This window comes from Marmota flaviventris, chromosome 7, assembly GCF_047511675.1.
Source record: "Marmota flaviventris isolate mMarFla1 chromosome 7, mMarFla1.hap1, whole genome shotgun sequence".
NCBI lineage: Eukaryota > Metazoa > Chordata > Mammalia > Rodentia > Sciuridae > Marmota > Marmota flaviventris.
In genome coordinates, this window is record NC_092504.1 from 62,367,290 (window position 1) to 62,395,240 (window position 27,951).

At 39.4% G+C, this 27,951-nt stretch overlaps 1 protein-coding gene across 1 annotated transcript in view; it reads left to right on the forward strand.

Moving 5' to 3' along the window:
• The window catches only part of Fras1 (Fraser extracellular matrix complex subunit 1), a 421,323-nt gene that overhangs the window by 181,051 nt on the left and 212,321 nt on the right, over positions 1 to 27,951 (forward strand). Inside the window, exons 7-14 of the mRNA XM_027939818.3 lie at positions 2,105 to 2,188; positions 3,898 to 3,999; positions 4,303 to 4,494; positions 8,330 to 8,419; positions 10,431 to 10,466; positions 12,320 to 12,467; positions 14,065 to 14,208; positions 15,583 to 15,717. Of these exons, the coding sequence (XP_027795619.3) occupies positions 2,105 to 2,188; positions 3,898 to 3,999; positions 4,303 to 4,494; positions 8,330 to 8,419; positions 10,431 to 10,466; positions 12,320 to 12,467; positions 14,065 to 14,208; positions 15,583 to 15,717 (931 nt within the window). The remainder of the gene's footprint in view (positions 1 to 2,104; positions 2,189 to 3,897; positions 4,000 to 4,302; positions 4,495 to 8,329; positions 8,420 to 10,430; positions 10,467 to 12,319; positions 12,468 to 14,064; positions 14,209 to 15,582; positions 15,718 to 27,951) is intronic.

The following is a 27,951-nucleotide window of genomic DNA, read 5'->3' on the forward strand; positions in this document are numbered from 1 at the left end:
GCAATGGCAGGAGGATGACTATGGAGTTTTCATTTCTTTCTATATTTTCTAAGTCACTATAGTGGGAAGATATTTGGTCAAGAACTATCATTCTGAGCACACTATAAATTTCTCTATCATAATTATTTTTAAGGAATATTAAAAACCATAATTGAATATATCCTCACTGGTAGTTCCATCCCCAATTTTAATGGCATTAGTATATTTTTTTTGTATTGAGCCCTTGTGAGAACTCATATTAGTATGATATTAGATTTGGAGCAAACATTTTCTGTAAAGAATCAGATACTGAATATTTTCAGTTTTGAGTACCATCAAGTTGGAATAACTACTTAGTTCCACAATTGTAACACAAAACCATAGAACCTATATAAATGGATGGATGTTAAAACTTTAAAGAAACCATCATTTGCAAAAACAGGTGATGAGCTAGATTTGACCCACAGTCCATAGTTTGCTGCATTAGACTATACATTTGGAAGGGCACATGTAAGTAGGCTAGAAAAAGTATTAAAGTGTATGATAGCTACAAAAGTGTACTGTTAGAAAACCTTGATTGTAATTGTGTCTATTCCAAGTTGATAAAGATGGATCAATACTAACTCTAAGCCTATTCAAAATTTATAATCATGACATTTGTTTCCTGTTTGTCTAACATTGTAGAAGGCTTTGTTCATTTTTTTTACTGCAATAAAATTACTAAATAAAGTATGACATCAAAATACTTTTATTTTACTTCCTTACCAAAATCCCATCAAGTTGAAAAAAAATGTTATCTGAAGTCAAGAAGTGCTCAATTATTTCAGTGCCTATTCAGCTTTCACATCCTCTATTAGACATCAGTGGTCAAATTGCTTTTTGTATAGAATAATACAAAAATAAACTACCTTAAAACAACAAAAAATAGTTGTTGGTTTAAATCTAGTGGTTGAGGCATTTGAAATAAATCCCTATTAGGTAGTAATGCATGAGTCCATCTGGTTATATATAACTGGGTTAAAGGACTACTGAGGTATGACTGGAATTTTCCATGAAAAATTAAGGTTTTGTGACCTCTCCTCCATCCCAAGTGTACTGGCTTTCCTGATCTGGCAAAATGTGTACACAAGTAACTGATAGTAGAGTCTCAGCTTCTGCATCTCATAAGAGAAAGTGAAGTCAACTGTTCTGGATGTATCATCTGTCCAAGACCTACTACTTCTTAGCCATTGAAATCTGGTTTGTCCTCCCTCCTCTTCTCCTACTTTTAGCAAGTCTACCTTCCTGCAGGAGAAGAAGGCTGTAGTGATAATTCAGAGCAAGTAACTGACTCTTTGGCACTAATGAGAAAATGCTTACTATGAAAATTCTTTTAGGGCAGAAGAGACAAATGGTCTGATATTCTGGGGGCAGGGTAATCCAGGTGAGAATATAGGGATAGTGTACTGTGGGGTGGGTTGTTTGGGGGTTGAAACTCTCTTCCCCACATTGCTTGGCACTCATCTATTTTCAGATTTCTGGAAGTATGACCAATTCTTGCTCATGTTAAGGACCTTCCTAATGCACATATATATTAATATGTGGATTTATATACAGATGCCAAAGAATGGTAAAGTAGTTGATCAAGGAATGATTACCTCCACTTTTGAGTTTAGAGGTCACTTAGGAAGACTATGAGTTCCCTTAAGTGTTGGCAAGGTTGTGCTCTAAATTCTGTTCCAACCATATGCCATTACTAGGTCAGCTGTATAATTTCGGGCAAGTCACACAACCTTTCTGTTCCTTACTATTCTCATTTGTGAAGAAGGAATAAGAACATCTACTTCATAGGGTCATGTAAAGCACTTACAACAGTGCCTAGAAGAAAACCAAGTGCCATTGTTATTTTTGTTCTTAGAAGGGAACAGGACTTGAGGCATATATAAACTTTTTAAAGATCACACTGACCTTGGAAGTGCTAATTCCTATCAGAGCCCCAGGTGACTAATAAGTGCTAAATGAGAGGAAATTGCTATAATGGATGCTGAGGCACATGGTTGAATTGGCTGTGAGTGAAATCTTCCTATCAATGTGAATTTTATTAGTATCTCCTTTTGATGGATTAATTCTTTCTTTTGGTGTTAAGGATGAAATTATAGTCCGAGACCCTGGAAATTGCTGTCCCCAGTGCTCTGCACAGTCCTGCTCTGTAGCTGGCCAAGTCCACAAGGTAAGCTTTGATGCCCATGTATGTAGGTGTTTTGACACGCATTCTCACATGTCTATCCTGCACCCGCCAACCATCATGCCTCCCCGCCCTCACATCTGACTCTTTGCCAGGATTAGTAACTCAGTACATAAATGGCTTTCTTCTTCTCTTCATGGAAAGCCTTTATGAAAAAAATTCAGTTGAAGGGGATTAGAAATATAAAGGAATGTGCTGGCAAGCAGTACCTGGTTTGTGAACCTTGGTGAACTTAATGTTCATACATCTTGAAGGGGAAAAAAGGACTATCGTTGGTCACCATCAGGTTACACCGAGATTTCAGGCTCTGGGAATGTCTGTCTGCAGACATTGGCTGGATTTTATCCACTGATATTCAGAGACAACCTCCCCACCACCTACACTGGGAGGAAACATGGGAGCAGCAGAGGCAGGCAAGAGGCTGGGAGTAGTGGAAACCGCAAGTATGAAGATACTTTTGGAATAATCTAGACACCTGTGTCTAAACTACAGTGGGTACTACATAAAGATGAGTTCAACAGATTGAAAGATGGAGTGAATGTTCTGTCTTAGAAGTGCCTGACTGAGTCAAAAGAATGTTACATTGCTCTAAAGCAAGGAATAGCTAAACAGAAACAGGAATTATGGCTGTCAGTAGAGAATCTGGAACCAAGTATTTGGGAATAAAAGTCTCACAAATTCTAGAAGTGTCTCTTGAAATATGAATGCAAGAAGCTAACTGGGATAACTTCTGTATGTCCTGAATATGCACTGTCAGACACAGTAGGCATGCATATATGCGGCTTTTATGATATTCTTATCTACCGTAAACAGGTATCTGTCACAGTATTTGTATTTGTTATGACATTTTTGGCTGCAAGTAACAGAAATGCCTCTCTAACTGTGGCTAAAATTTTAACCTTTGTTATCTCATTTAACAAGAAGTCCAGAGGGGGTTGGGGCTGTAGATCAGTGGTAGAGCGCTTGCCTCACAAGTGCGAGGCACTGGGTTTGATCCTCAGCACCACATAAAAATAAATAAATAAAGGTATTGTGTCCATCTACAACTAAAAACAATATTAAAAAAAAAAGAAGTCCAGAGTAGGCCAACTGCAAGGTTGAATGATTCAGGTCTCAGCGATATCTTCACATTGCCTTTTACCTTCATCTTGTCCCCTCAAGTCCCCAAGGTGGCTTCCTTTGCAGGTAGCTCATCCTTACATGATCATTGCACAAATTGGTGGAGAAAGGGGTAGGAGGGTAGCCTCTCTCTTGACCTCTACCACTTAGCAAACTAGGTCTTCTTGGGTAGAAATGTCTGTGCCTAAGCTGGAAGGGAAGCTGAGAAAATGGGCATATGGCAGTGAGAGATGGATCTCCTGGAAAAGAAGACCTAAAGAATGTCCACAGGGGAGCCAACCAACAGGGCCTTCCTACTCTTCTGTGTTGCTGAGGTCTCTACATGCCTGACCTGGAGTGGGCCCTCAACATATCTGGAAATCAGTATAGTCAACTGAAAATTCATCTGAAGCTCCCTTTGGATAATTACTGATGTTTTCTTAAAAGCCATTCCTACCTATGTCACTTCTCAGGAGCACAGTCAATTAGCTCCATTAAAAATAAATAAATAAAAGATTTTAGCATCTTAGGTGTCTGTTTCTGTTTGGTGTATGTGACATTTAGTGTTCCACTTTCTTTTCTTCTTTCTTCCTCAGCATGGTGAGCAGTGGACTGAAGATGCCTGTACAACGTGTACCTGTGACCAGGGTGAGGTCAGATGTCACACACAGGCCTGCCCACCCCTGAGATGTGAGAAGGTATTTGAGAGTGTGAAGCTTGATTTTTTAAAATTTGATTCTGGGTCATTTAAGAAATGCATTTCTTAGTGCAGTGTGTCCTTTGAGGGAAGCAAGTTTTATAATATGCAGAATGTTATGTAAAGATACGAAAGATCTTTTTCCTAGGAAGGAAGATTGAGATGGAAGGGAGCTTGCATCCCCTGGGTCAAGTAGAGGGTTGTGTTGTACACATCTGTCTGTGTCTGATGTCCTTCTGCCCTTCGGCTGGGGTTTTTCACTGCCTTCGAGGACTGCTCTTCCCTTGCCATTATGTTTCCTCAGGGTCAGAGCAGGGCTCGGCGTCATGGGCAATGCTGTGAGGAATGTGTGTCTCCCTTCGGAAGCTGCACATCTAATGGGATTGTGCGGTACCAGGATGAAATGTGGAAAGGTTCAGCCTGTGAGTTCTGCGTCTGTGACCGTGGGCAGGTATCCTGCCAGACTGGAGAGTGTGCCAAGGTGGAGTGTGCCCAGGTAAGAAGCAGAGGCATTCCTCTCTGGACTGTAGCAGCTCCTTCCAGTGGGATGGGTGGACCTGTGCCAGTTCCTTACTTTTTGGCAGAAGAGGGGATCGTCAGGTTGATTCTCATGTTTCAAGGGGCCTTTTAACACAAAGATTCTGTGGTGTAGAGTGAATGTCACTATTTGTTGAGACTAGCTTGGAACGGCCCCCTGGAGCTTTCCGCTCTCTGTGCATCTGGTCAGATTGGAAGCCCTGAGCCAGAGACATGAAAGGCAAGGACGTGACATGGGACATCAGCCTATTGGTCAGCAGAGCTGGACCTCATTGCTGGTGGCCTGCCCGGCTCATCACGCCTGCAAAACAAAGGTCTACAGGTGTGCCAGGGCTGGGCTTCTGCTGCAGACCCCACTGGCTGCATTTAGCAGAAAGGAGAACTGGCACCTGGGGACTGCTCATGTAGATGAGGAAAGTAAAGAAAACAGCTTTTGTTTTGTTTTCAAGAGAGAGCAAAGGGGACCTCATAAACAATTAACTCTGCTGACCTCCGTTGACTTCTGCTGTCTACAGAATTTCTAGAAGCTTCTAACAAAGCTGCCCCTGTTTGGACTATAGATATATATTTTAAGGAAATTACTTTTTTTTTTTTCTTTGAACTCAATTTTGACCCATGGCAATACAAATTGCTTTGCAAGTCGGCTTCTTCTCCCTGACCGCTCCCATCCGCCCCGCCAGTTTCCCTCAGGGCTGTGAACTTGTGTAGATGAGGGGAAATTGGAAAGATCTGAAGCAGGGGGTGTCAGTGAAGACATTTTTCTTTCTAGTTCCTCTCCCCCATTTCTCAGCTCTTCACAGCACTGAACCTTAGGAGGAACAACCTTTCAAACAAGACTGTCATTGACAGGGTAATTTTTTACTTTGCCTCCTACTTCTTGGTCTTGGCAGAGTGGAAACATTTAGGTAAAGAGGGTCTTGCTAGTTTGCAGATCTATTTTCCGTCCCCCACACCTTTTCATTTCTTTTTCTTTATGTTAGGGAGTCAGAATGGTTGGATGAAGATGAGAAGAAACTTAATAAGGGCCCTTTTCTTTCTCTCTTAGGCTGAGGCAAAGTTTCCTTCCCTTGGCAGACCTCCTGGGGGATGTTGGATTATTTTCTGAGTTAAATTGTCTAAGATCCCAAGATTTATGGAAAATAGGAAGAGATGACCCTAGTAGGGAGCATCCTTTAGCCATCTGCTTTCAGTGAGCTCTGAACAGAAACTGAGTCTTACTCCTACCTTCTGGTTAATATGTATCAATGGTAATAAAAAGATGAATAAGACACATTCTAACCTCAAGAGTTCCCAGGCTTTGGGGGAAGTCAGATGTATAAACAGGAATACTGCAGCACCAAGAATTATGAAAATATGAATTAAATGCTTTAGGAGCTCCCCGGGGAAATGACTGTCTATCAAGGGAGTAGTGAAAATGCATTACTGTTATTTTTTATTGAATTTACTCCACTTTCTGCTTCTGTCTCTGAAATATCAAGGTCATTTGATTTCTAATCTTGGACACCAAAGATGGGTTAAATGTTAGTGTCAGCATATCTGGGAAAAGATGCAGAAGCTTCTAGGAGAAGCCAAATTGTGCAACTTTGCCATTATTATCATTATCACATTTGCTATCAACAGTAATATTTCTGGATAGCATTGAAACCAGCACATGCTTTTTATTTGTTAAAATAGGGAAAAAATGGTATGATCCTTGTCTTTGTTATCCAATCAAAGCCCTAGACATTGAAACATAAATAAATCAGTGGTAGAAAAATACCACATGATGGATTTCATTTTTCTGTATTTTATAAAGTCTTTGAACATAAATTCAGATAAAGTCAAATTACCTTTTTTTTTTTTTTAAGAACCTACATTCACATCTGAGGCATGATATAGTGGGGGAAATGAAGCTGGTAGAGAAATGCAAGGAAGAGTGTAGGCATGCCTACATGTCAGGAAAATTCCCTCGAAAGAATGTTTATTTTTCCAATGGAAAAGTAAATGAATGGAGTCAGATTTGACTTTGGTCTGATGGATGAAGGTGGGGAAGGAGTAGCAGACTCAATCTGACCTATGTAGAAGAATCCTCTTGAAAAAGGAAAGAATAAGTTTTGTTTCACAAAACAATTTTGTTCACAGCAAAAGTCAAATGCTAATTGGAGCCAGCTCTTGCCTCCCCCCCTGCAGTGAACTGATGTGGTTTGGGGCCACTGGGCTTCTTCTATAAATAGCAAATCTATTTAGAATGACTGCCTCACCAAAACCAAATCCTTGCTCTCCAGGAGCAGGGCCCTTTGGTATTTACCTTAGAGTTGAAAGCTCTGTGTAGCCACCTTCTTGTCTGTGTCTTATGGTGGGCACTCTAGAACTCCTCCTATGTTTTGTTTTTAATAGGAGTACACTAATGCTGCCTTGTTTCAAAGTATTGTTTTAAGCAACTTAGATTACATGCATATAAACCCCTCTATATACTTTGAAAGCAAATTTCAATCTGTTTCTGAGTGATGCCTTCACTACCAGCTGATTCTTTGGAGTTTCTGCAAAACAATTTATATGTAAATATGTCTGATCCCTTTAGCACCCACTGCTCTCTGCTGGCCTCTGATAGGCATGAAATTTTGATGGACAGTCATCTACATAACTCCCTTCTTTTTGAAATAACTTTTTAGGCACTATAAAAAGAAATAATCATTCTTGTCTTTTTATGTTTTTTTTGGAAGTTCATATTTTCTTTCATTGAAATAATATATATTCATGCTGGAAATTTTGAAGACAGACTCAAGAAAAGTAGAAAAGAGACTTAAAAATCCATGCAACAAACCAAGGACAACCAATGTTATTTCTTTATATTTATCTTTAGTTCAGTGTTTGCAAATATAAAATGTCATCATGATTATTTTGTTTATGTAGGTTTTATTTAATATGGCTTCTGTACTTTTAAATATAATATAGACCCCAAATTAAATATTAAATATTTAAAGAAATATCATTCTTTCAAAAATACATGTGTCTTTAGAAGGTAGAACATTCTTTAAAGCATACTCTCTACCCTATAAGTATTTGATATTAGGGTATGCATATGGCAAATTACACTTTGTATTATTAATAGCTGATTCCCTGAAAGATAGGACTACAGTGAAATTATACTTTCTAAAGCCATAGAATTCCGAATTACTTAATTTTTAAACAGCAAGCATTTATTATTTTGTCATTAAAATCACAATTTGAAATTATTGATATTGGGGCATTAAAGTGACAAGATTTTGTTAGTCAAACATCTACCCTTTAAGTGTGGCATTTCTTTTCTTCATAATTTTTAAAAGTTAGATGTGAGTTGGCTAACAGTACAAGTTTCACAATGCTGAATAAAAATCAGTTTATGCCTGAGACTACATCTCTGTGTAAAGAGATCTGTATCTGATTTTTGTATTCAAGGAAAACATGTTGCTGTGATTTGCCCACTGTTGATGAAACCAGAGTCCTAGGTTCTAATCTTGTGTCTTTAAGGCAACATGATCCTTTCCTGAAACTCACCTTTCCAAGACTGCAACAGGAACCTTGGCCATTCTTTGTATTCTGCTCATACATTGGCAGTTGCTTGGGGGGGGGGGCAGGATCACAGCATACACATCAGAGAAGCAGCACTTGGTGCCACAGTACTAGACCTTCCACAGGAAGACAGCACAAGGAGACCAAATAAAGGGTGTATCGAGGTTTCTCACTGCAGTCAGGGCATCCAGCTTCTCACAATTTAGCACTGCTACCTGAACATGCTAATTTGATGTGTGCCACTACAAATCCTATTTCTACAGGGAGAAGAATTAATTCACTTAGATGGAAAATGCTGTCCTGAATGCATTTCTAGGAATGGCCATTGTGTGTATGAAGAAAAGGCAGAATTTGTGAGTATCAGGCTAATAACTCAATATTATTAAAAATTAATCATTTGAAATTAACTTTAGAAGGGGACTTCCATTACCTTTTAGTTTCCTTTATCCCTTCATTTGTTCAGGAGATATTTTTGTGTGTGCACCTAGTATGTGCCAGGCACTGGGATATAGACACGGACCCCACCTACCATTACAGGTGCTGATGAGTACTACCTAAAACTATAAAGCAGCGTAAGTAACTGGGCTTGGTTGGGGGACAGTTTTCTTTTACATAAGATGAGTGGGCAAGTCCTCTCACACAGAGAAATTTGAGCAAAACCTGAAGGAAGTAAGGGAGTGAGCCACCTATATGTGTGGGGGACACACCAGAGATAGGGACCAGCAAGTTCAAAGGCCTTGAGGCAAAAGCATACTTGACATATGTAAGAAGTAGCAAGATGGAATATACCAAGAAGAGAGCAAAGGAGGGTAAAGGAGTTGGAGACGAGGCTTAGAAGGTGGCCTGGAAGTCAGGGTCTTTTACCCTGAAGCAGATGAGAGCAGCTGGCTGGGGTTCGGTTCAGGGGGAGGGGTTGTTTGAAGTCCAGCAGAGCCCTGATCTGACTTAGAAAGGATCAGTTTGGCTGCCATATAGACAACAAGGCTGCAAGTAGGTGGTCCAGTAGGGAGATGTTTGTAGTAGCTCAGATTAGGAGTAACATTGGCTTAGACTGGGGGGAGTGGTGAAAGTGGTCAACATGGATCAGGCCCTAGATTTATTTTGCAGATAGAAATGACAGGATTTTGATGGGATTGGATGTGGGATGAAACTTCACTTGCTAAAGTTTTATTTCACATCATGTCTGTAAATTGTTAATTATATAACACCAAGGAAAAAATATCTAAAGTGCTTTAAATTTGCTCTATTTTGCAGGGGTGGGGTTGTGGCTCAGCAGCATAGCATTAGTCTTGCATGTGGGAGGTGCTGGGTTCGATCCTCAGCACCACATAAAAATAAATAAATAAAAATAAAGGTATTGTGCCCAACTACGAATATATATATATATATTTGCCATATATATATATATAAATTTGCCTTTATAGCTCAAATTTTCCACATGGGGTTTTAAAATGTTGACAAATTCATCATGTTCTTAAAAACATGTCAATTGATCAAAAGTACAACTCTTTCATTGACCAATCAGAATAGGATAATAAGAATTAGGATGAAGTGCTTTGACTGGTGAGTGATTGGCAGGTGGATTGCAGCCTGCCAGCCTGCCAGTGTTTCTGTGTGTTCTGGGGAGGCAATGTGGTGTATGAAAACAGGGCAGGCTCTAGGTTCCAATCCCTGCTCTGCCACACACCAACTGCGATGTTGGGTAAGTTACCGGGTCCTCACTGTAAGGTAGGGATAACATCAGTACTCACCTGGTGTAGTTATTGAGTGTGGAGTGCTTAAGACAGCACCTGGCATATTAAAAAGAAAAACTGAAAACAATGGCATTATCATTATGCTGTTGTTCTTGCTCCTCTTATAGTTGTATTTCATAGTTTAGATGTCCTAATTTTTAAAGAATTTAGGAAATTTAAAGGTTCCCTCCAAGTGTTGAATTTGTATTTTCTCATTTTATCCATTTTCCCACTCATTTTTGAAAGTGAATTAAACCCACTGGATTTAAATAAAACCAAATTTTTGTAAATAAGTACAAATCTCCACAATGCTCTGGTAACACACAAAATTCAAGGATTCACCTTTAGAAATTTAGAATACTTGACCACGAAGCCATTATAGTAAGGGGCATTGGAGCCAAATGCACGACCACAAGGCAAGAATGAGAACTCCAAACTCTTTCTGCTGCCTGTTATCATCACTTTATTCTTTTCTTGTTTTTAATATAGATGGATTTTATTTCTATTCATAACAAGTCAATGAAATCACACATTATTTGGGAGAAAATGGATAACTCCTAATGAAAAAATAAATAGATCAGCATAATGATGTTTGTAGTAGGATAATGAATACATTTCTCTTTGTTCCTAGATATCCTCAAATGCAGGTGAAATTAAACATATTCCAGTAAGTATAGATTTTTTAACTTGTATATGGATCATTATAAAATTGTTTTAAATAATCATCTGTATGAACTACTATGGGGAAATAGTAGCTTAGTATTTTTGACAGCCTCATTTGGTGGCACCAAGGTCCGAATTAATGATCTTGATGATAACTAAGACTTTCACCATTACATTTTTTGCTCCTTTCCTTACCTTATTGCTTTTTGTAACTGACATTAACATTTCTCTAATTACCAATACCTACTTATACTCTTTCCCCTTCTTGTGATGATTTTCTCCTCATGATTTTCCACTGTCAGTGTGTTTTGAGGCATTGAAGAGCCATCACTGCACAGCTCCAAGAAGACTTTATACATGGCATTATCCATGTAGGATCATTAGCAATGCAGTGGGTACATTGCAGCCATCATATTCTAGAGGGGACCATGAGCCACTCAAACAGTTAATACAGCTTTAGTTTTGATTTATTTTTAACAAAGGAATGTTTTATAAAACAGTAGAATATGATCAGCTCATTATTTAAAATAAGTTTTACATATCCAAAGCTTCTTCTGGAATGGTATTTAACAGTTTTCTTGTCTCAAGTTATCTATTCAATTTAAAACTCAATAGTTTTTTTTTTTTTTAAATATGCTTAGCTTTATTGTATTTTCTAGTCTGTCATTGTGGATTTTCAGCTACCTGAATATAAAGTCTTTATTTTTCCTTGTCTCTGAAATGACACTGAGGCCTACCTACAACACATTGTTAAAGGCGGTATCATTAAGCATTTTGTCATTGAAGAACGAACTTCTTGGAGTTGTGCAGTGTTCGTTCCCCCAACAATGCTGAGCATTGGTTCCCTCTAAGTTGTTTACAAGACAGTGTTGTGTGGCATCTCTTAAAGGGAAAGTACAAGCATGTGGATTCATACAAACAAGCTTTTAATTTTGGATGTTAGAAATAAGGGGAAGGAATCCAGGCTGCCTTAAAATGGAAGAACATCACTTCTGCCTTTTCAAAATGATATTCCTCAGCATTCTAACGTTTCCATTTTGTTGAGTACTGTCACATTAACTGAGATACAAAACATCAGTTAGCTTAGTGAACATCTGTCGACCTTTGTTTGGAAATCCACTCTCCTCTACTGTCCTATTTTCCTTTCCTCATTATCTCAGTACATTCTGGTAAGGACCTTTGCCTCTTTTCAGTCTCCAGGCTGAGTGGGATAGTGAGCAACAGGGGATTGTTCTTAGAATCACTTTGGATTGTCTGTCAAGCAGTTCATGTTTATTGCCATAACTTCCTTGTCCAAGAGAGATATTTCATTGTGGGAAAGCTCGTGGCACATCCACATCCACGTGACCCACAAAAAACAGCCCTCAATTTTAAGAATACAGTGACCTGCCTGCTGCTCTTTCAACAGCGTTGAAATCAAGGTTCCCACTATTATTTAGCGATTATATTTAAGGTACCTGTTTATCACTAGGTGCATTGTAATTCCTCTGCTGTGAGTGTGCACATGTGTGTGTATGTGTGTGTGTGTGTGTGTGTGTGTGTAAAATAGGTTGAGAAGCAAGTTTTGGAAGCTATGTATATATTATGGTAGCCCTTAGGGTACTTTCCTAGTTTATCTCAGAGTCTGCCTAAAAATCATTCAACTGGTGCTCTTTGTCAAAAGAAACCAACAATAAAGAAAGAAGGAGAAATTTTGCCGTTTTAGTGTGGGACACCTCTGCTGTGTCCTGTTCCAGAGGTGGTGTGGGTAGAGTGGTGAGTGCTTCTCTCTGTCCTTATGGAAATGGGAAGTTCCTTACAAACAGATTCTGAATCTATGCAACCTGATGCCATTGTCATCCTTTCTTTTCCATGCAGGAGGGACACAAGTGGGAAGACAGTCCCTGCAGGGTGTGTGAGTGCCGGGGTGCTCAGGTCACTTGCTACGAGCCCTCTTGCCCGCCATGTCCAGTGGCCACCCTAGCCCTGCAGGTGAAGGGACAGTGTTGCCCAGATTGTACTTCAGGTGGGTCCATGTGCCGTGTATTTCTGATAAAATGGTTTTCCTGGCAAAAATTTCAGGGAAATTCTTTTTCTTCCCTTATGTCTTTCTCTTTAGTCACTTGATTTGAGAGGATTTTCCCCCCTTAATTTTTCTTTTTTTTTAATATTTATTTTTTAGTTGTAGTTAGACACAATATCTCTATTTAGTTTATTTATTTTTATGTGGTGCTGAGGGTCTAACCCAGTGCCCTGCACATACAAGGCGAGCGCTCTACCTCTGAGCCACAACCCCAGCGCCCCTGCCCCCCCCCCCGCCTTAATTTTTCTAACAAAAAATTCTAGTGAATCTTCACCCTATAATTGACAAACTCAACTGATTACAGTTGTGTGACCTTAGACATTGACCTCATCTTAATTTTTTTTGTTGACAAAATATGCCTTATCTATCTTGTGAAAGTTTGGTGAAAATCAAATAACATGTTTGAAAACTTGTAAAGGCAAATCCGTCTCCCACTATTGGAAATACAAGAATAATTACACAAATTTTGTTATGTACGTTTATTCTTTTTTATTTTAAGGTGAGCTATTAAGCAGATGGTTCCTTTTGGAGTTCTCAAATGGGGTTTTAAAGTTTAAAGACTCATTAATTTCTTCCAAAAGAAAATTTTATCTACTTGTTCTGCAATTCTGCTTTCAAATCACCTGGGGTTGAATTAGTTCCAGTTAATAATTGTTGGCAAGCTCTCGAGTTGCTGTGGCTGAGCAGTAATTCGCATATAAGCTTAGTCTCTCTTAGAGAAATGGCACTTTCTTCCATTCATATTTCATAATTAATTGTTTTCATCCATGGGCCACAATTTTTCACGTTGGCAGTTGCTCTTGTTACACGCACCTTATTTTGGCTAATCACGGTGTTTCACTGGAGAGTTTATCAAGGGAAAAGCAAAGCAGCTTTATAGTTTAATTATGTTACCTTCACCACAGTGGCTCTTTGGGCTTTCCAAAACAAATATTTTAACATATTATTATGCATTATACATCGAAAATCAGGTCCGTGATGACTTCAGAACCTGAAAATAGTCTTTTGCTGACAATTAACACTAAGGTCAGTGATGCCCCCAATCACTGATAATGAGATTTAAGATTCTGGAGAAAAAAGAAGAAAATGGGCTGTTTTTGAAAAGATAATAATCATTGTTTTTAAACCTTGTAGGTTTTTCATGTCGGTCCTTTTTGTGTATGCCAAGCTTAAGAGGAAACATCTCAGATATTGTAAATTATTGATTCTGTTTAAATCACATACTGTGGAGATAGTCGCTCCTGTTTCTAGAATCCTCTCAGCAGGTAGAGACACTAACGAGGCTGTTCTTTCAGCATCTTTAATTTGGGCTATGAAGGCAGTTGGTGGTATTTCAGACAAGGAGGGGTTCCTTGGAATCTTGTATTGAAATGCATTTTTCACTATTTGGGGGGCCTTTTTGCACCTCCATTCTACAGTTTTCTGTCCTTCATCTTGTCTGTAATACGTATGTATAAAGCCTGTGGATTCTTTTTCTGAAGGGTATGAAAATAGCCTAAGGTTTTTACCGAGCTCTTCTCTTCTTTGTCCTTAATTTTAGTCCGTTGTCATCCAGACTGCTTGACCTGCTCTCACTCTCCGGATCACTGTGACCTCTGCCAGGATCCCGCCCAGTTGCTGCAGAATGGACGGTGTGTGCACAGCTGCGGTCTGGGATTTTACCAAGCTGGAAGTCTCTGCTTAGGTATGGCCCTGGTGGGCAAGCCGGAGGTGGCACTGTGTAGTGAATAGAGAGATTCCTCGGAGATTGGTCTTTTCAAATGGAGGCTCAGTACTGTCAAGGAGGGGGTTGTGTTTGCAGGAAATGCACAATATCTAAAAACCACTGGAAGGTGCTAATGCCATCCATTGGTTACTTGGCCTCTCCACCTTCAGGTCTCTTTCTTCTCACATTTAAAAGTATTTCAGTACTAACTGGGAAAAAGGTGGTATGGAAGTCAGATGGTTGTTAGGGAGTCATAGCTGGATTTGTTTCATTTTTGAAGACTTTCAAGGATAGTGATATCATTGGGATGTTTGGTGTCTTTTATTAAAACACTCATTTAATCCATGATAGAAATTTACAATTGACATAGTCCTTCAAAACTACTTACTAAAACTTTCCAGTTTTGCACATGAGGAACCGAAAGCAGGGAATTTAATTCCAATTAATTGACTTGCTCTGTATCACACAGGTCATTGTTAAGAGAGCTTATCTCTTTTGAGCTACCTGAGGATTCAGGAAGGGTCCAGGTGCATTTCATAATTTTTGTACATCTGAGAAGGAGCTCTTACTTGGGAGACTTTAGCTTGGTTGACATTGGATCTAATTACTTTCTCCCTTATCTCTGATTTTGGAGGTTAATTATTCATTTAAGAGCACATAGGGTCATAGCCTGGCAGTGACTACATAGCCTCTCTTTTGCTCAATATTCTTATCTGTAAAGTGGAGGTAATCCTAGTACCTTCTTCAGAGTTTTTGTGAAGATTAAGCATGTCTATACCTGCTGAGCACCTAGAATAGTGTCTAGAATATAGACAGGGCTCAGTAAGCGTTAGCCACTTTTATTATTATTTTTGTAATTATTCACTTCTCCCCACTTTCTCTTTTTATTTATGATCTTCAACCTTTTGGAAAGTTATTTATTTTATCTGCCATAAGATGTGGAGGAAAAGAGGCAAGGAATATATTTGCATAAAGGTTGAGTGACAAAGATATTGGGAGCTATTAGATGAGAAGAAAAGATCATAGACTCCTGAGCCAAATTGCCTGTCTTCAAATGCCAACTCTGTGTAGACTTGGGCAGGTTACTTAACCTCTCAGAGCTTGTTCTTTATTCATAAAATTGGGATTAATGGTATCTACCTCATAGGGTTGTTGTGAACATTAAAGGCATTGGTATATATATAAAGTGCTTGAACAATGGCTGACCCAACCACATGCTATGGAAATATTATTGGCTCCTGTCTTTTTCTCTGGGACTCCAGAGGCTCAGGATTGAGGTGAGTCAGCCCTAGGGTGATGTTTTTGAATTAATCAATTGTTTCTTTTCCTTTCTTGATTCTTGTCTGGAGCCAGCCTGCCAGCCTCAGTGTTCCACGTGCTCCAGTGGGCTGGAGTGCTCCTCCTGCCAGCCTCCCCTGCTGATGCGGCGTGGGCAGTGCGTGTCCACCTGTGGGGAAGGCTTCTACCAAGATCGCCACTCCTGTGAAGGTAAGCACTGTTGGGCTCCAGCCAGGCAGGCCACAGAGGAAGCTCGTCACCCTCACTCAACAGAGATTTGGGGCTACCAGGAGATGAAAGCTGTTTTTCAAATAGAAATGCAATGTTTAGATTGATTGTCCCCAAGAGGACATGAGCTGGAAGCTGGGTTCCCCATGGCAGTGTTTAGGTGGTAAGAAATTTAAGAGGTAGGGCCTCATGGAAAATAATTAGGTCATGGGGGCCCCACGTCTCATGAATGAATTAATGGCACCTCTTGGAGATTTGGCTCTTATGGGACTAGATCAGTACCACAAGAGTGAGAAGTTATAAAGCTAAGTCACTCATATGTGTGACTTCTTCTGCATGTGGCCTATTCCCTTTCTTCTTTTTTACCATGTTGTGATGCAGGTGGGGGCTCCTTGCCAGGATGCAGGTGCCATGCTCTTTTGATCCTCCAGCCAATAAAATCAAGGGCCAAATAAACCTTTACACATAATAAATCAGATATTTTGTTATAGCAACTAATTATTCTAAGACAGGAAGAAACTCTGAATAAGACTTCTGATGGAATGAAAAGAATGATGAATGGAAGAGATGACACATTTGTTTTTTATAACAGTATTAGATTACTCTAGTATCTATATACTTTAGTAGATTTATATGCCTAATTTTATTTTACATTTTGAATTTTATTTTTAATTAAGATCTAGTTGAGTAAGTCCCATTTGTTGATTCTAGTTATTAACTTTTGTGCTATGGGTGTCCTATTGAGGAATTTGGAGCCCGACCCCACCGACTGTAGATCGTAGCCAACTTTTTCTTCTATCAAACTAAAAAGTTTTTTCTCAGCAAAAGATACAATAAGAGAGGTAAATAGAGAGCCTACATCCTGGGAACAAATCTTTACTCCTCACACCTCAGATAGAGCCCTAATATCCAGAGTATACAAAGAGCTCAAAAAATTAGACAATAAGAGAACAAACAACCCAATCAACAAATGGGCCAAGGACCTGAACAGACACTTCTCAGAGGAGGACATACAGTCAATCAACAAGTACATGAAAAAATGCTCACCATCTCTAGCAGTCAGAGAAATGCAAATCAAAACCACCCTAAGATACCATCTCACTCCAGTTAGATTGGCAGCCATTATGAAGTCAAACAACAACAAGTGCTGGCGAGGATGTGGGGAAAAGGGTACACTTGTACATTGCTGGTGGGACTGCAAATTGGTGCAGCCAATTTGGAAAGCAGTATGGAGATTTCTTGGAAAGCTGGGAATGGAGCCACCATTTGACCCAGCTATTCCCCTTCTCGGTCTATTCCCTAAAGACCTAAAAAGAGCATGCTACAGGGACACTGCTACATCGATGTTCATAGCAGCACAATTCACAATAGCTAGACTGTGGAACCAACCTAGATGCCCTTCAATGGATGAATGGATAAAAAAAATGTGGCATTTATACACAATGGAGTATTACTCTGCATTAAAAAATGACAAAATCATAGAATTTACAGGGAAATGGATGGCATTAGAGCAGATTATGCTAAGTGAAGCTAGCCAATCCCTAAAAAACAAATGTCAAATGTCTTCTTTGATATAAGGAGAGTAGCTAAGAACAGAGTAGGGTCGAAGAGCATGAGAAGAAGATTAACATTAAACAGGGATGAGAGGTGGGAGGGAAAGGGAGAGAGAAGGGAAAATGCATGGAAATGGAAGGAGACCCTCAGAGGTATACAAAAGTACATACAAGAGGAAGTGAGGGGAAGGGGAAAAATAATACAAGGGGGACAAACGAATGTCAGTAAAGGGGGCAGAGAGAGAAGAGGGGAGGGGAGGGGAGGGGAGGGGAGGGGGGATAGTAGAGGATAGGAAAGACAGCAGAATACAACAGACACTAGTATGGCAATATGTAAATCAATGGATGTGTAACTGATGTGATTCTGCAATCTGTATATGGGGTAAAAATGGGAGCTCATAACCCACTTGAATCAAATTGTGAAATATGATATATCAAGAACTATGTAATGTTTTGAACAGCCAACAATAAAAAATTAAAAAAAAAAAAATAAAAATAAAAAGTGAAAAAAAAAAAAAAAAAAAGATCTAGTTGAAATTCTTTTTTTCAAAATTCTGAATATTATTATAACCTCTAGAGGTAGAAGTGGCCATAATATAATTTAATTTACTTATACCCGAGCAATTTTTCAATAGTGATTATAACCTTGAGTATAGGTAAAACAAGTAAATGTATAAAGAATCTTTTAAATGAAGAATGGGAGAGAAAGGCAGTGGTAAAAGCCTAAGGCAAAGAAGGGAGATAAAAGTTTGTCTTTAGAAGGATAATAAGATCTGCTCCATTTGTGTACAATGAAACAAAATGCATCCTGCTGTCATGTATAACTAATTAGAACAACAACAACAAAAAGATGTGCCCAGACCCTAAGGCCAGGTTTGTGGTAGCGGGTAAATCTGAAAACGTGGATGGACCAGCAGAGGGTCTCTGCCATCATGCCTGGGAGCTGCAGTTGAGAACAGTAGATCTGTGAGGAGAATTGGAAAGTGGGCCAATCTGAGGGGCATCTGATAATGGTCCTCTTTCATGCCTTTGATGAGAGTTTTCAGGAAAAGCATTTGGAGGGAAAGGAGTTAAAGAGAACAAGTGCCCTGAGCTCGGCAGATGTGCAGGCTGCAGGTGCTCCATGTGGGGGTCCTAAGTGGAGGGGGCTGCTGGTTCCCTCCATCCCAGGTCATGGGTCACAGTCAGAGCCCATTGGATTATAGGAACAGTCTTGAAAGGTAACACTCATGCTGTTTATGCCCATAGAAATATGAGGAAGAAGGGACTGTTTTGTGACAGTCTTGTGATGGAATGTGAAAGGAGTTTGGCTGGGGGGTTCTTTGAGATCTCTAAGTGTGACTTCTGAATCTCTGCACCCCCAGCATTCAGGGTTGCACAAAGTATTCTTTTATTGATCAAGGTAGGATAAATGAATGAATGATTCCTTCATTCCCTTGAAGGACCCAATGTCTCCATAAATAAGTCTAAGCCATAAAGGAGAAGACAAATCTTAGTGTTTATGGTTTATCTTATTCTATTTACCTGTGATTTTAGAATGGGCTTGGAATGAGCACATAGAAACAGCTTTGTGAATGTGTAATGGTGGGACAATTTAAGTAAACTGCTGAAATTTCAATTTGATGAAATTATTGAATGTATTCCTTACTCTTTTCTTCAATCCCATCAAAGAGACCTCCTGCTAACTTTCCTGTGACAGATTTGCCTTTAGAGAAGAATTCATTCCCCCTAGATTGTTCACCTCCCTGTGTATCACCTCCACCTCCTGGGATACACACATGCCACATACACATTTCCTTTTTGTTCCTTTTGCCATTTTCCTTTCTCCCATGCCTAGTGTTTTAATTGGTGATGCTAATGCTGTTTTAGGGCATTTTGAAATGGATAATGTTTCATTTGATTACTGGTTTATGTAGCTGCCTGCTTCACATTCCATCCACATACCCACCCACAAATGCCTCTAGTAGAAAGTTGCTGGGAAAATTTGTTCATGCTCCCTCCAGGGAATTAAACCAATTTGCTTTAGTTCAGGCTGGTTGCATTTTTATGCATAAAATAGGAGAAAAAAAAACAGCAAGAGGAGAGTGAGAAAGACGAGAAGTAAGAGGAGAGAGAGAGAGAGAATGATCTTAAAAATTAAAGCTAGATTTGTGATAAATTTCCAGATACATTCTTGGCACCAAGGCTGCCCAAATTATCTTTGCAAATAATCTTTCTCAGCATTGGAAGTTTTTGTAACATTTGTGCTTGTGCATTTTTGTTGACTCTTCACCATTGACCTTGGAAGTGGGTCAGCCAGCCAGTATTCTTTCGACATGTGCTAAACTTTTCAAAAAGAAGCCTGCCATTTTTGATACTAACACATTCTTCTGGATTGTTTTGTTTGGGCAGGGTCATTTATGCTATGACTGGGATAATTCTCTACTTTATTGACACATCAAAACCAAAAGAAAGTGAACACTGTGCTGAGAAAACTAATGAACAGAAATTACCTGATTAATATTCATGCTCACTATGTTGAATATAGGGCAGAGGGAAAAATATGGGACAGAGCCAAGTAGCACACATCCATGGGTCTAAACAAAAGAGTATGAGCAGGTCAACCAGAGCAGGGACAAGAAAGTACTAGGCCTGCCCAAGATCTCATCCTAAGGGGCCCTTATCATTTTTCCCTTTTTGTTTGAGTTTGGTGGTATAAACACGCACTCACGCCATGTGCACACCCATACACCTATGCATTTAAACATGTGTGCATTTATCAGTATTACTGTTGCATCTTGTATTAGATTAAACCAAATCATGTTGTAATTATAGGCTACATTATGCATCCCATACCAATCCCTGCTTCATCTCCCCTGCCTTCCCCAATTTTGGAGTTTGATGATTTGATCACTTTACATTATAGCTCAACATTACCCAGTTTTTTTTATAACAATCTAAGTCAGGGACAAAGCCATATGTAAGTTGCCTCTTTTCCATGGCAGGTAGGACCATAGAGTAATCACCCTGTCAGGGCCCAAACTGTGCATTTCAGTCCTGGCACTCATGTTCCTGCTTTAACCTCTGTGCTTCCTATGCCACCAGCTGGATCTTGTTTAGCATCCTTTTTTGTCCACTCTGTTCCACTCTTGTTGACCCTGTGCAACTTAGATCCTAGGATTGGGCTTCTGCTTTTATTCCTGCTCCCTGTCCTGTTCTGATCCATTTCCAGGAATTAAAAGCCCAGTTCTTGGCCAAGCATGGTGGCACATGCCTATAAATCCCAGCAGCTCAAGAGGCTGAGCTGGGAGGATTGTGAGTTCAAAGCCAGAGTTGGCAATTTAGTGAGCCCCTAAGCAACTCAGTGAGAACCTGTTTCTAAATAAAATTTAATAAAAGGGCCGGGGATGTGGCGCAGTGGCCAAGTTCCCCTGGGTTCAATCCCTGGTGCCAAAAAAATAAAAGAAAATAAATTAATTAATAAAAAGAAATTTAAATATCAAAGCCCATCTCTTAATCACCTGCAGCTTGATGGTCAGGCTTCAACTGTGTATGGCCCTTCCTTGACCCTCCCTCCCCCACCATGCCAAATGACTTTGCTCCTTTCCTTCATGGCTCTTTGGTACCACTTGTCCTGGATCTATTCTTTCTCATTTTATCATCTTAGAAACTCTAGTATTAAATCTAAATTTAGATCCAGACTGTACTTTCCAGGTCTTGAGAACATTTGTCCTTGCTCATCTTGCCCCATTTTTTTTTAATCAACTTGTGTTCTACTTTGGTGGGACCATTGTCCTATGCACATAAAGCCTAGTCATAAAAGCCTTTAAGAAGAGCTAAAACAGCCAACAACACATGTCATGCAAGATTAAAAGAAGTAGCTCATAAGAGTAAACTTTGAATGGAGAAAGAGTAGAATTTATCTCATTTTTTCATGTGTATTAATATTTAGTTTTACTGTTTAAAACTCAAATTATTCATAAAGGCCTGAGGATGGAGCTATGTGTTCCCATAGCAAATTTTGCCTTAATTCTGCAGATCCAGGGTTGGGAGGGAGCAGGGCACAATGGTCAAAAGCTTAGGCTCTGGAGCCAAACCAGCTGGATTCTAATCTTGGATCCGTCTCCTAGATAGTCTTTTTTATTTTTCTTAATTTTTTTGTGGTTTTTTACATAGTCTTTAACTTCATGCTTCAGTTGTCTATGGGTAAAACTGAGAGTCAATAATATCTGCCACGTGGCATTGCCATGAAGACTAAGTGAGTGCATTCACATGTATTGTAGGAGATGGTGCTCCATACCTGGCTAGTCCTCCGTTACACATTGAGAGATCTGAATTTCTGCTTCCCATTGAACTTATTCTATGTTCCTTTCTCCAATTCCCCAATTCAGTCTCTGTTGACCACTGCACCTGGTTCTGAGGATATGAAGAGAAGTAAGATTCAGTCTTTGAGTTTATAGTGAATTGGCAATCGAGGTGGGTTAGCCATTCCTTGCAGAGATAGAAAACAACAATGAACCAACCCAGCAAACACCTTTGAAGTTTTTTTCTATATTTGAGTATTTTATGGCCATAGATATTGAAACCTAAAGAATCAAGACATTTAGACATTTTATGAGATCATAAAGTAAAGGATTATTTTGAATCTCCATTCTACCACTTATTTCTATATGATTCTGGGCAATTTGGTTAACTTCAATTCCCTCAACTCTAAAATGGGGATAATATTATCTACTTTACACTATTATTATGAGGAACAGGGAAGATGTTTGAAAAGCATAAATATGCTTGGTTCATAATATGTAGACAATAAAAGGAAGCTATGGACATTAGTGAAACTATTTGTTTTTTAACCTATGGTGATAAAAACCAAATGTCTTGCATCAGTAAACAAGGAGTTTTGTGCCACTAATGTCTGATTTAAAAGAAAATATACTTTTAAATGTTATTGAGAAGGAACTATAATAAAACAGTTAACTATATTCCTTATAACTTTTTAAAAAAATGTTCAGATTGGATAATGACATTTTGTAATTATTTGTTTTTTAGCTAAATTAGGATATATTGAGAGGGAAAATGTGAAAGAAAACCTGTGGACTTTGCATATAGGATGCTGACCTAGTTGAGATTTTAAAGCTGTGGTTTGAGCAAAGGAACTTATTAAGTTAATTATTCGTTGGAACTATGGTTGACTGGAGTAGCCAATCATTTCAGGAAATGAAGTGCTGACCTTCTGGAGCCAGGTTCAAAGCACAGAATACTTAATGGGTTTTGGCAATCTGTTTCAGCATGTGACTTATCATGGCCTAACTGTGCCCTGGGTGGGCCTCTTGGCAAAGGCACTTGTGCAACTACTGTTTCTGAAATCCTCAGCAAGACAGAAGCCTTCCTTACACAGCTAGTCATTGTCGAGCTGGTATCCTCCATGGCTCGAGCAACGTGCTTCCAAATCAGAGCATCAGTCCCAATTTCATTGCCAGAGCACATGTTCAGTTTGGGGGCCCAGCACATTCCCACCAGTCTGTCTTTGTTAGTTTTGTTCTGTTCTTTACATCCTGTGCACTGTTCAGTCCTTCTTTGGCATTCTACAGCAACCACGGTCTTTGCTACTTAGTTGCTGACTATTTTGTATAAGGGGATTTATTGCTTTGAGTGATATTCCTGCTCATCTCTTCTGTACAGGCAACAAGTATGTATCAAGCCTCTTCTATGTTTCAGGCCCTTTTCTGGGTGCTGGGGATACAGAGTGAAGCAGACAAATTCCCTGTGGTTAAGAATCTTGCTTCCTCAGTGGGAAAAGAGTGTCCTTAAATGAGTGAACAAGATCCCTTCAGATAGTTATTGTCATGTGGATTTATTACCACCAGCGCTATAATGACAGTTTTAAAAAGGAATAGAGTGGGAGGAGACCAGTTATTGGGACATGGACATGTTTTATATGTCTGAATTTCACACAGAGCTAAGCCCATACAAGGCATTCTGGAAGACTTTTTAATGGAGAAAAATATGACGTGTCATTGCATGGAGAAGAGGAGACAGGAATATATGGGCATGCCTAGACTTTGCTTACAGGTGACCTGTCTTCCATATGGCTTCTGATAGTTACTCCTTGTCAGCAATTCCTGGCTATGTGTGGCAGCATCAGGAAAATTGCAGAATCTCATTTTTTTCCCTTCCTTTTATCTTTTCTTCTCTTCTTGTCCCTTATCTTTAAAATAGTAGGGTGCTGAAAGGGTGACTTTTGAAATAAATTATCATTGGAACCTGGGTAGTGTCCAGGGAATGTTTTAAGCCATGTGGAAGGGAGGACAACAGGATGCCTTTGTGGAATATGTTTCTTGAGTAAACTAGACCCAGTGAAGCAGGGATTCCAAGTCCCCTCTCTCTTTGGGTATTCATGTACAGGATAAATAGAAGAAGGAAAAAGCAGCTGGTGATGTTTTGCTTGGGACTGTTGCTTTAGCAGGAGACTGACTGTGTTTGGCATTTGTTTGCTTGTAGCCCTTTGCTTTGTATGCCAAAGACATACATTGATAGAACAAAAGCATCACATACCACCAGAAAAAGCCTGCCACAAACACAAGGGAGTTTATCTTCTAGACAGATCTCTCATTCTTTATTATAAATATGAACCCCCAAATATTTCAGCTAAATATTTCAAACTTACGACAGGTCTTCTGGCTTTCTGCCCAGTTTCTGGGTCTCTCAATTATTTTAGCTAGGCCACGTGGCATCCTTTCTTTCTTCTCTTCCCCACTCTCCCCCTCCAACACTATCCCTACTCCGCCTTCCCGTCCCCTTCCATGCTGCTGGAAGAGTGAAGGGCACCTTCCTGTCATCACATCTAAGATCTGGGCAGGAAGTCTGAGAATACTCCCCATCAAAGGCTTTGCTTTGGTTGGTGGTCCCTCCTTTGGCTTTCAGTTTGCATAGACAAACAGAAGTCCCTGGAGAAGCCAATAGTCATTTAATGAACAGGGGCTAAGGGAACTGTGGGGATGAGGGGGGACCCCAGGGAGGTTCTGCAGCTGTGGTTTGCCAGTGGTCACCAGGGATTGAATGGAAGACCCAGTGAATCTAAGCCTGGTGGGCATGGCATTTGCAAACCCCTGGGGTACATTTGTGTTGTAGATCTAAGAGTGTAGGCAGAGGGGCAGGAGATATAAGGGATAACTTTGAGAATGTTCCTGGTGAGCTGATTGGCTCCCTTTATTCTCTTACTTATGAACCAATGAAGGCCAACCTACTTGTAAAATCTCTCACCACGGGAACCTGCCAAAGACTCCCTCAGCTTTGGTTCAAGTTGAGTCTCTATAGAAGACACTGATAGAAATTCAAATCATTCAATTGTATCCCAAGCATGGTTAGTAAATTAACTAGTTACTTACCTACCATGTGCCTTAGGGAAGAGGACTATAAACCCCCTTCCCTTTCATAATATTTTTTCCTAAGTACCAAATAAATTCATATTATCCCAAAAAATAATTTGGAAAAGCAATAAAATATAAAGTAAAAAAAAAAAATCAGCTAAAATTCCTATCTTAAACTTGCCCAAATCACTTCTGTTAGTATTTTGGTGTCTGTATTTGTAATTTATGAATGTGTCTCTGTACATGTGTCTATACCCATGCACACATTTATTTTTCCAAAGAAAAATCAAATTATGGCTTCATTGCCTGCTCTCACCATGTTATTACTTATCCTTGAACAACATCTGATTGTAAAGCTGTTGTGTAACTTTCTGTTTGTAGTAATTCAATCATTCATTTAGCCAATCCTCTATGTTCGATATTTGTACCTAATTAATCACTATTATAAATAACCATGATAAAATTGTGGTAAATATTTTTATTAAATTTTTAGACATTCAGATGCTAGGTCCAAGTGTGTGTGTGTGTGTGTGTACATTTTAAGCTTTATTTTTTGGTACTGGGGATTGAATTCAGGGGCTCGACCACTGAGCCACATCCCCAGCCCTATCTTGTATTTTATTTAGAGACAAGGTCTCACTGAGTTGCTTAGCACCTTTCCTTTGCTGAGGCTGGCTTGCGATACTCCTACCTCAGTCTCCCGAGTTACTGGGATTACAGGCGTGTGCCACCACGCCTGGTGCCATTTTAAGCTTTTTGATACATATTCACATATGGCTGTCTTTTTTAAAAGTGATATTAATTTGCACTTTTGCCAGGAATGTACAAGAGTGCCTACTTGCCACCACCCTGTCAACACCAGGTATGACAGTGCTTCTTAAATCTGTCAATGTAATTCATGTAAAATGGAACCTGCTTAACTTTTTCGTTCACTCATTTTTGGGATTTCTATGAAACAGGTTGAGTCAGACTTGTCAGTTCGTGGCTCATTTTCATCACTGACCTGTTCCAGGCTATTCTCTTTCTTAACAATCTGTCTGCCCCTCTGCTGATCTATTCTTTTTCTTTTCATTCCTTATTCTTACCCCTTATCTTCCCAGATCCCAGCTTACATAAGTTTTCTGGTGCCATTCAGCCTATATTTTTGTATGTGCGTGCTTTTGTTGTTGTGTATACCTATAAATGTTCATGAATATTACAGGGTGGACACTTCATTCTTTCCTTTTAGTCCTCACTAAGCATTGGGTCTGAGGTACATACATGTTGCTTCATATGTTTTGAATCCGTTGTTTAGTTGCTGCTCATCACTCAGTGTGTGCATCTCTATTTGTGAAGCTGAATATTTTTTCACGTGTTTGTATTTTTTTTTCTTTTAAACCCTGTCAAGTACTTAAGGGTTTTCAGAACACATGGAGACAAGATGTCATCATTTTAGGATGTAAAGCCTTCTGTTGACAGAGGGAGACAGGTGGAAAGCAGAAGCACAGCCTTGTAGGGGATGGAACATTGTAGTAAATGGATCAAAAATGGTGATCGCTCAGATGTCCTCTGAACTTCTTTGAAATGTGTGTGGCATCTGAGCTTCTCAGGCAACCAGTCTTGGCCTCCTGTGAGTCTCTGGATTGCAGAAGAGCAGGATGAGGGGATGGGAGAGGGGCCAGTAGTCTTCCATGCATCTAAGCCTCACCAAACTATTTCCAGTCACTTTCCAGTGGGTCTTTTGTGTTTGGTAGAGATTTCAGGGAAAGAACTTCAAGTATGAGGCTTCTGGTAAAAGGCCAGATCCCCTTTACATAGCTGCTGGAGTAATCCTCAGGAGCTCCAGGTCTTTCCTTTGTATGTGAACCCACCTTCCACACAGTCTCTTCCACCTTCTATTTCATGCTGCACTTTAACTATGCGCATTGCTTTTGACACCAGTTGAGGCAAGTTCATCAGGTTTCCCTTAAAGTACTCACAGGATGGCATACAACATTCTCTCCTTTTTCAAACACCTTTTCAGCTCATCATGTCCTCATGAATTAGGTACAACAAATATTATCCCCACTTCACAGGTCAGAAAACCAGGGAACAATGAAGTTGAGTTTTAGAAAAATTTTTCATCTGATAAGTTTCTTATTGAAAATTTGCCCACTGTCACCAGATAATACTTTGAGCATCGGCTCAAAGTGCTTCCTAGTCATTCGTGAGATGGGAGTGAAAACCTTGCTCCAGGATGGACAAGAACCAGAAGCAAGGAGCTTTGACCTCACTGATGAAATCTGTTGATGGCTAATGCAGATTCCCTGACATCTTGCTGAACAGGTCCTAGAAGATATACCTAAGGACCCTTCTCTTTCCTGAGGGGAAGGTTTGATCCAAAGGCTGAGCCTGTGGCTATCCCATCTTTTGTCTGGCCTGGAAAGGCTTCTGAAAAAATAGATTGCTTTTAAAAGGAATTCCTTTTCACACTTCCCGGAAAAGGGGCTACATTTTATTCTTAGGGAAGCACAGGTTTAAAAAGTCTTAAAAATTCAAGTACAAAAGGGCTTTTTTATTTTCAGAGTAAGGTTTCTGTATAGAGCTGATGAAATGAAAAATAATCCATTGCTTTTCATTTTTGAAATGAATTGCTTGACAAGCCAACACATGTCTTGTTTTGCACCAGCAAAGTCTTCCCAAATAAATTATCTACTGCATGTGAGATAAGATGACTTTCCCTTATTCGCCCTTTAAAAAATTTATTGCTGCAATTTTCACAATATACAATTCAAGACTTGAATGATCTGAAATGTATCGCTAAGAGAAATTATGACGAAAAGTCAGGGAGTGAACTTTTACATTTCACAAGAACCCCAAATGGAATAAAAGCCACATGTAAAATAAGCTTGCAAGAAGAGATAATCTGCAGTAGCATATGTTCAGTATTAGAAATTAGAAATCAATTGCAAAACACAGTGGGAGTATGTCATCCTGCGAAACGATAGCTCAGCATGCTCTGTGTTGAAATAAAATCCCTCTGCCATTGTACTTGGCATGGAACATGCATTTTACCCAATATGGAAGAAAGAGAAAGGCCAACAAGGACCAGTATTGCATTTGGTACTCTATATAGATACAGCATGAATATTTATCTTCCTAAACAGACCTGGACTTCAGCATTTTTTTTTTTGCATTTTTAAAGTACATTTTATAGTTTGGAGTTGATCTTATCATATCTTAGGACTACAACATTGTGGTTAGTTGTTTCCAGGTAGAAGGATACTGAAAGGATGGATTTCCTGTAACCGATTAAAAAATCCACTGTGCATTCATTTGGCATATATTTAATGAGT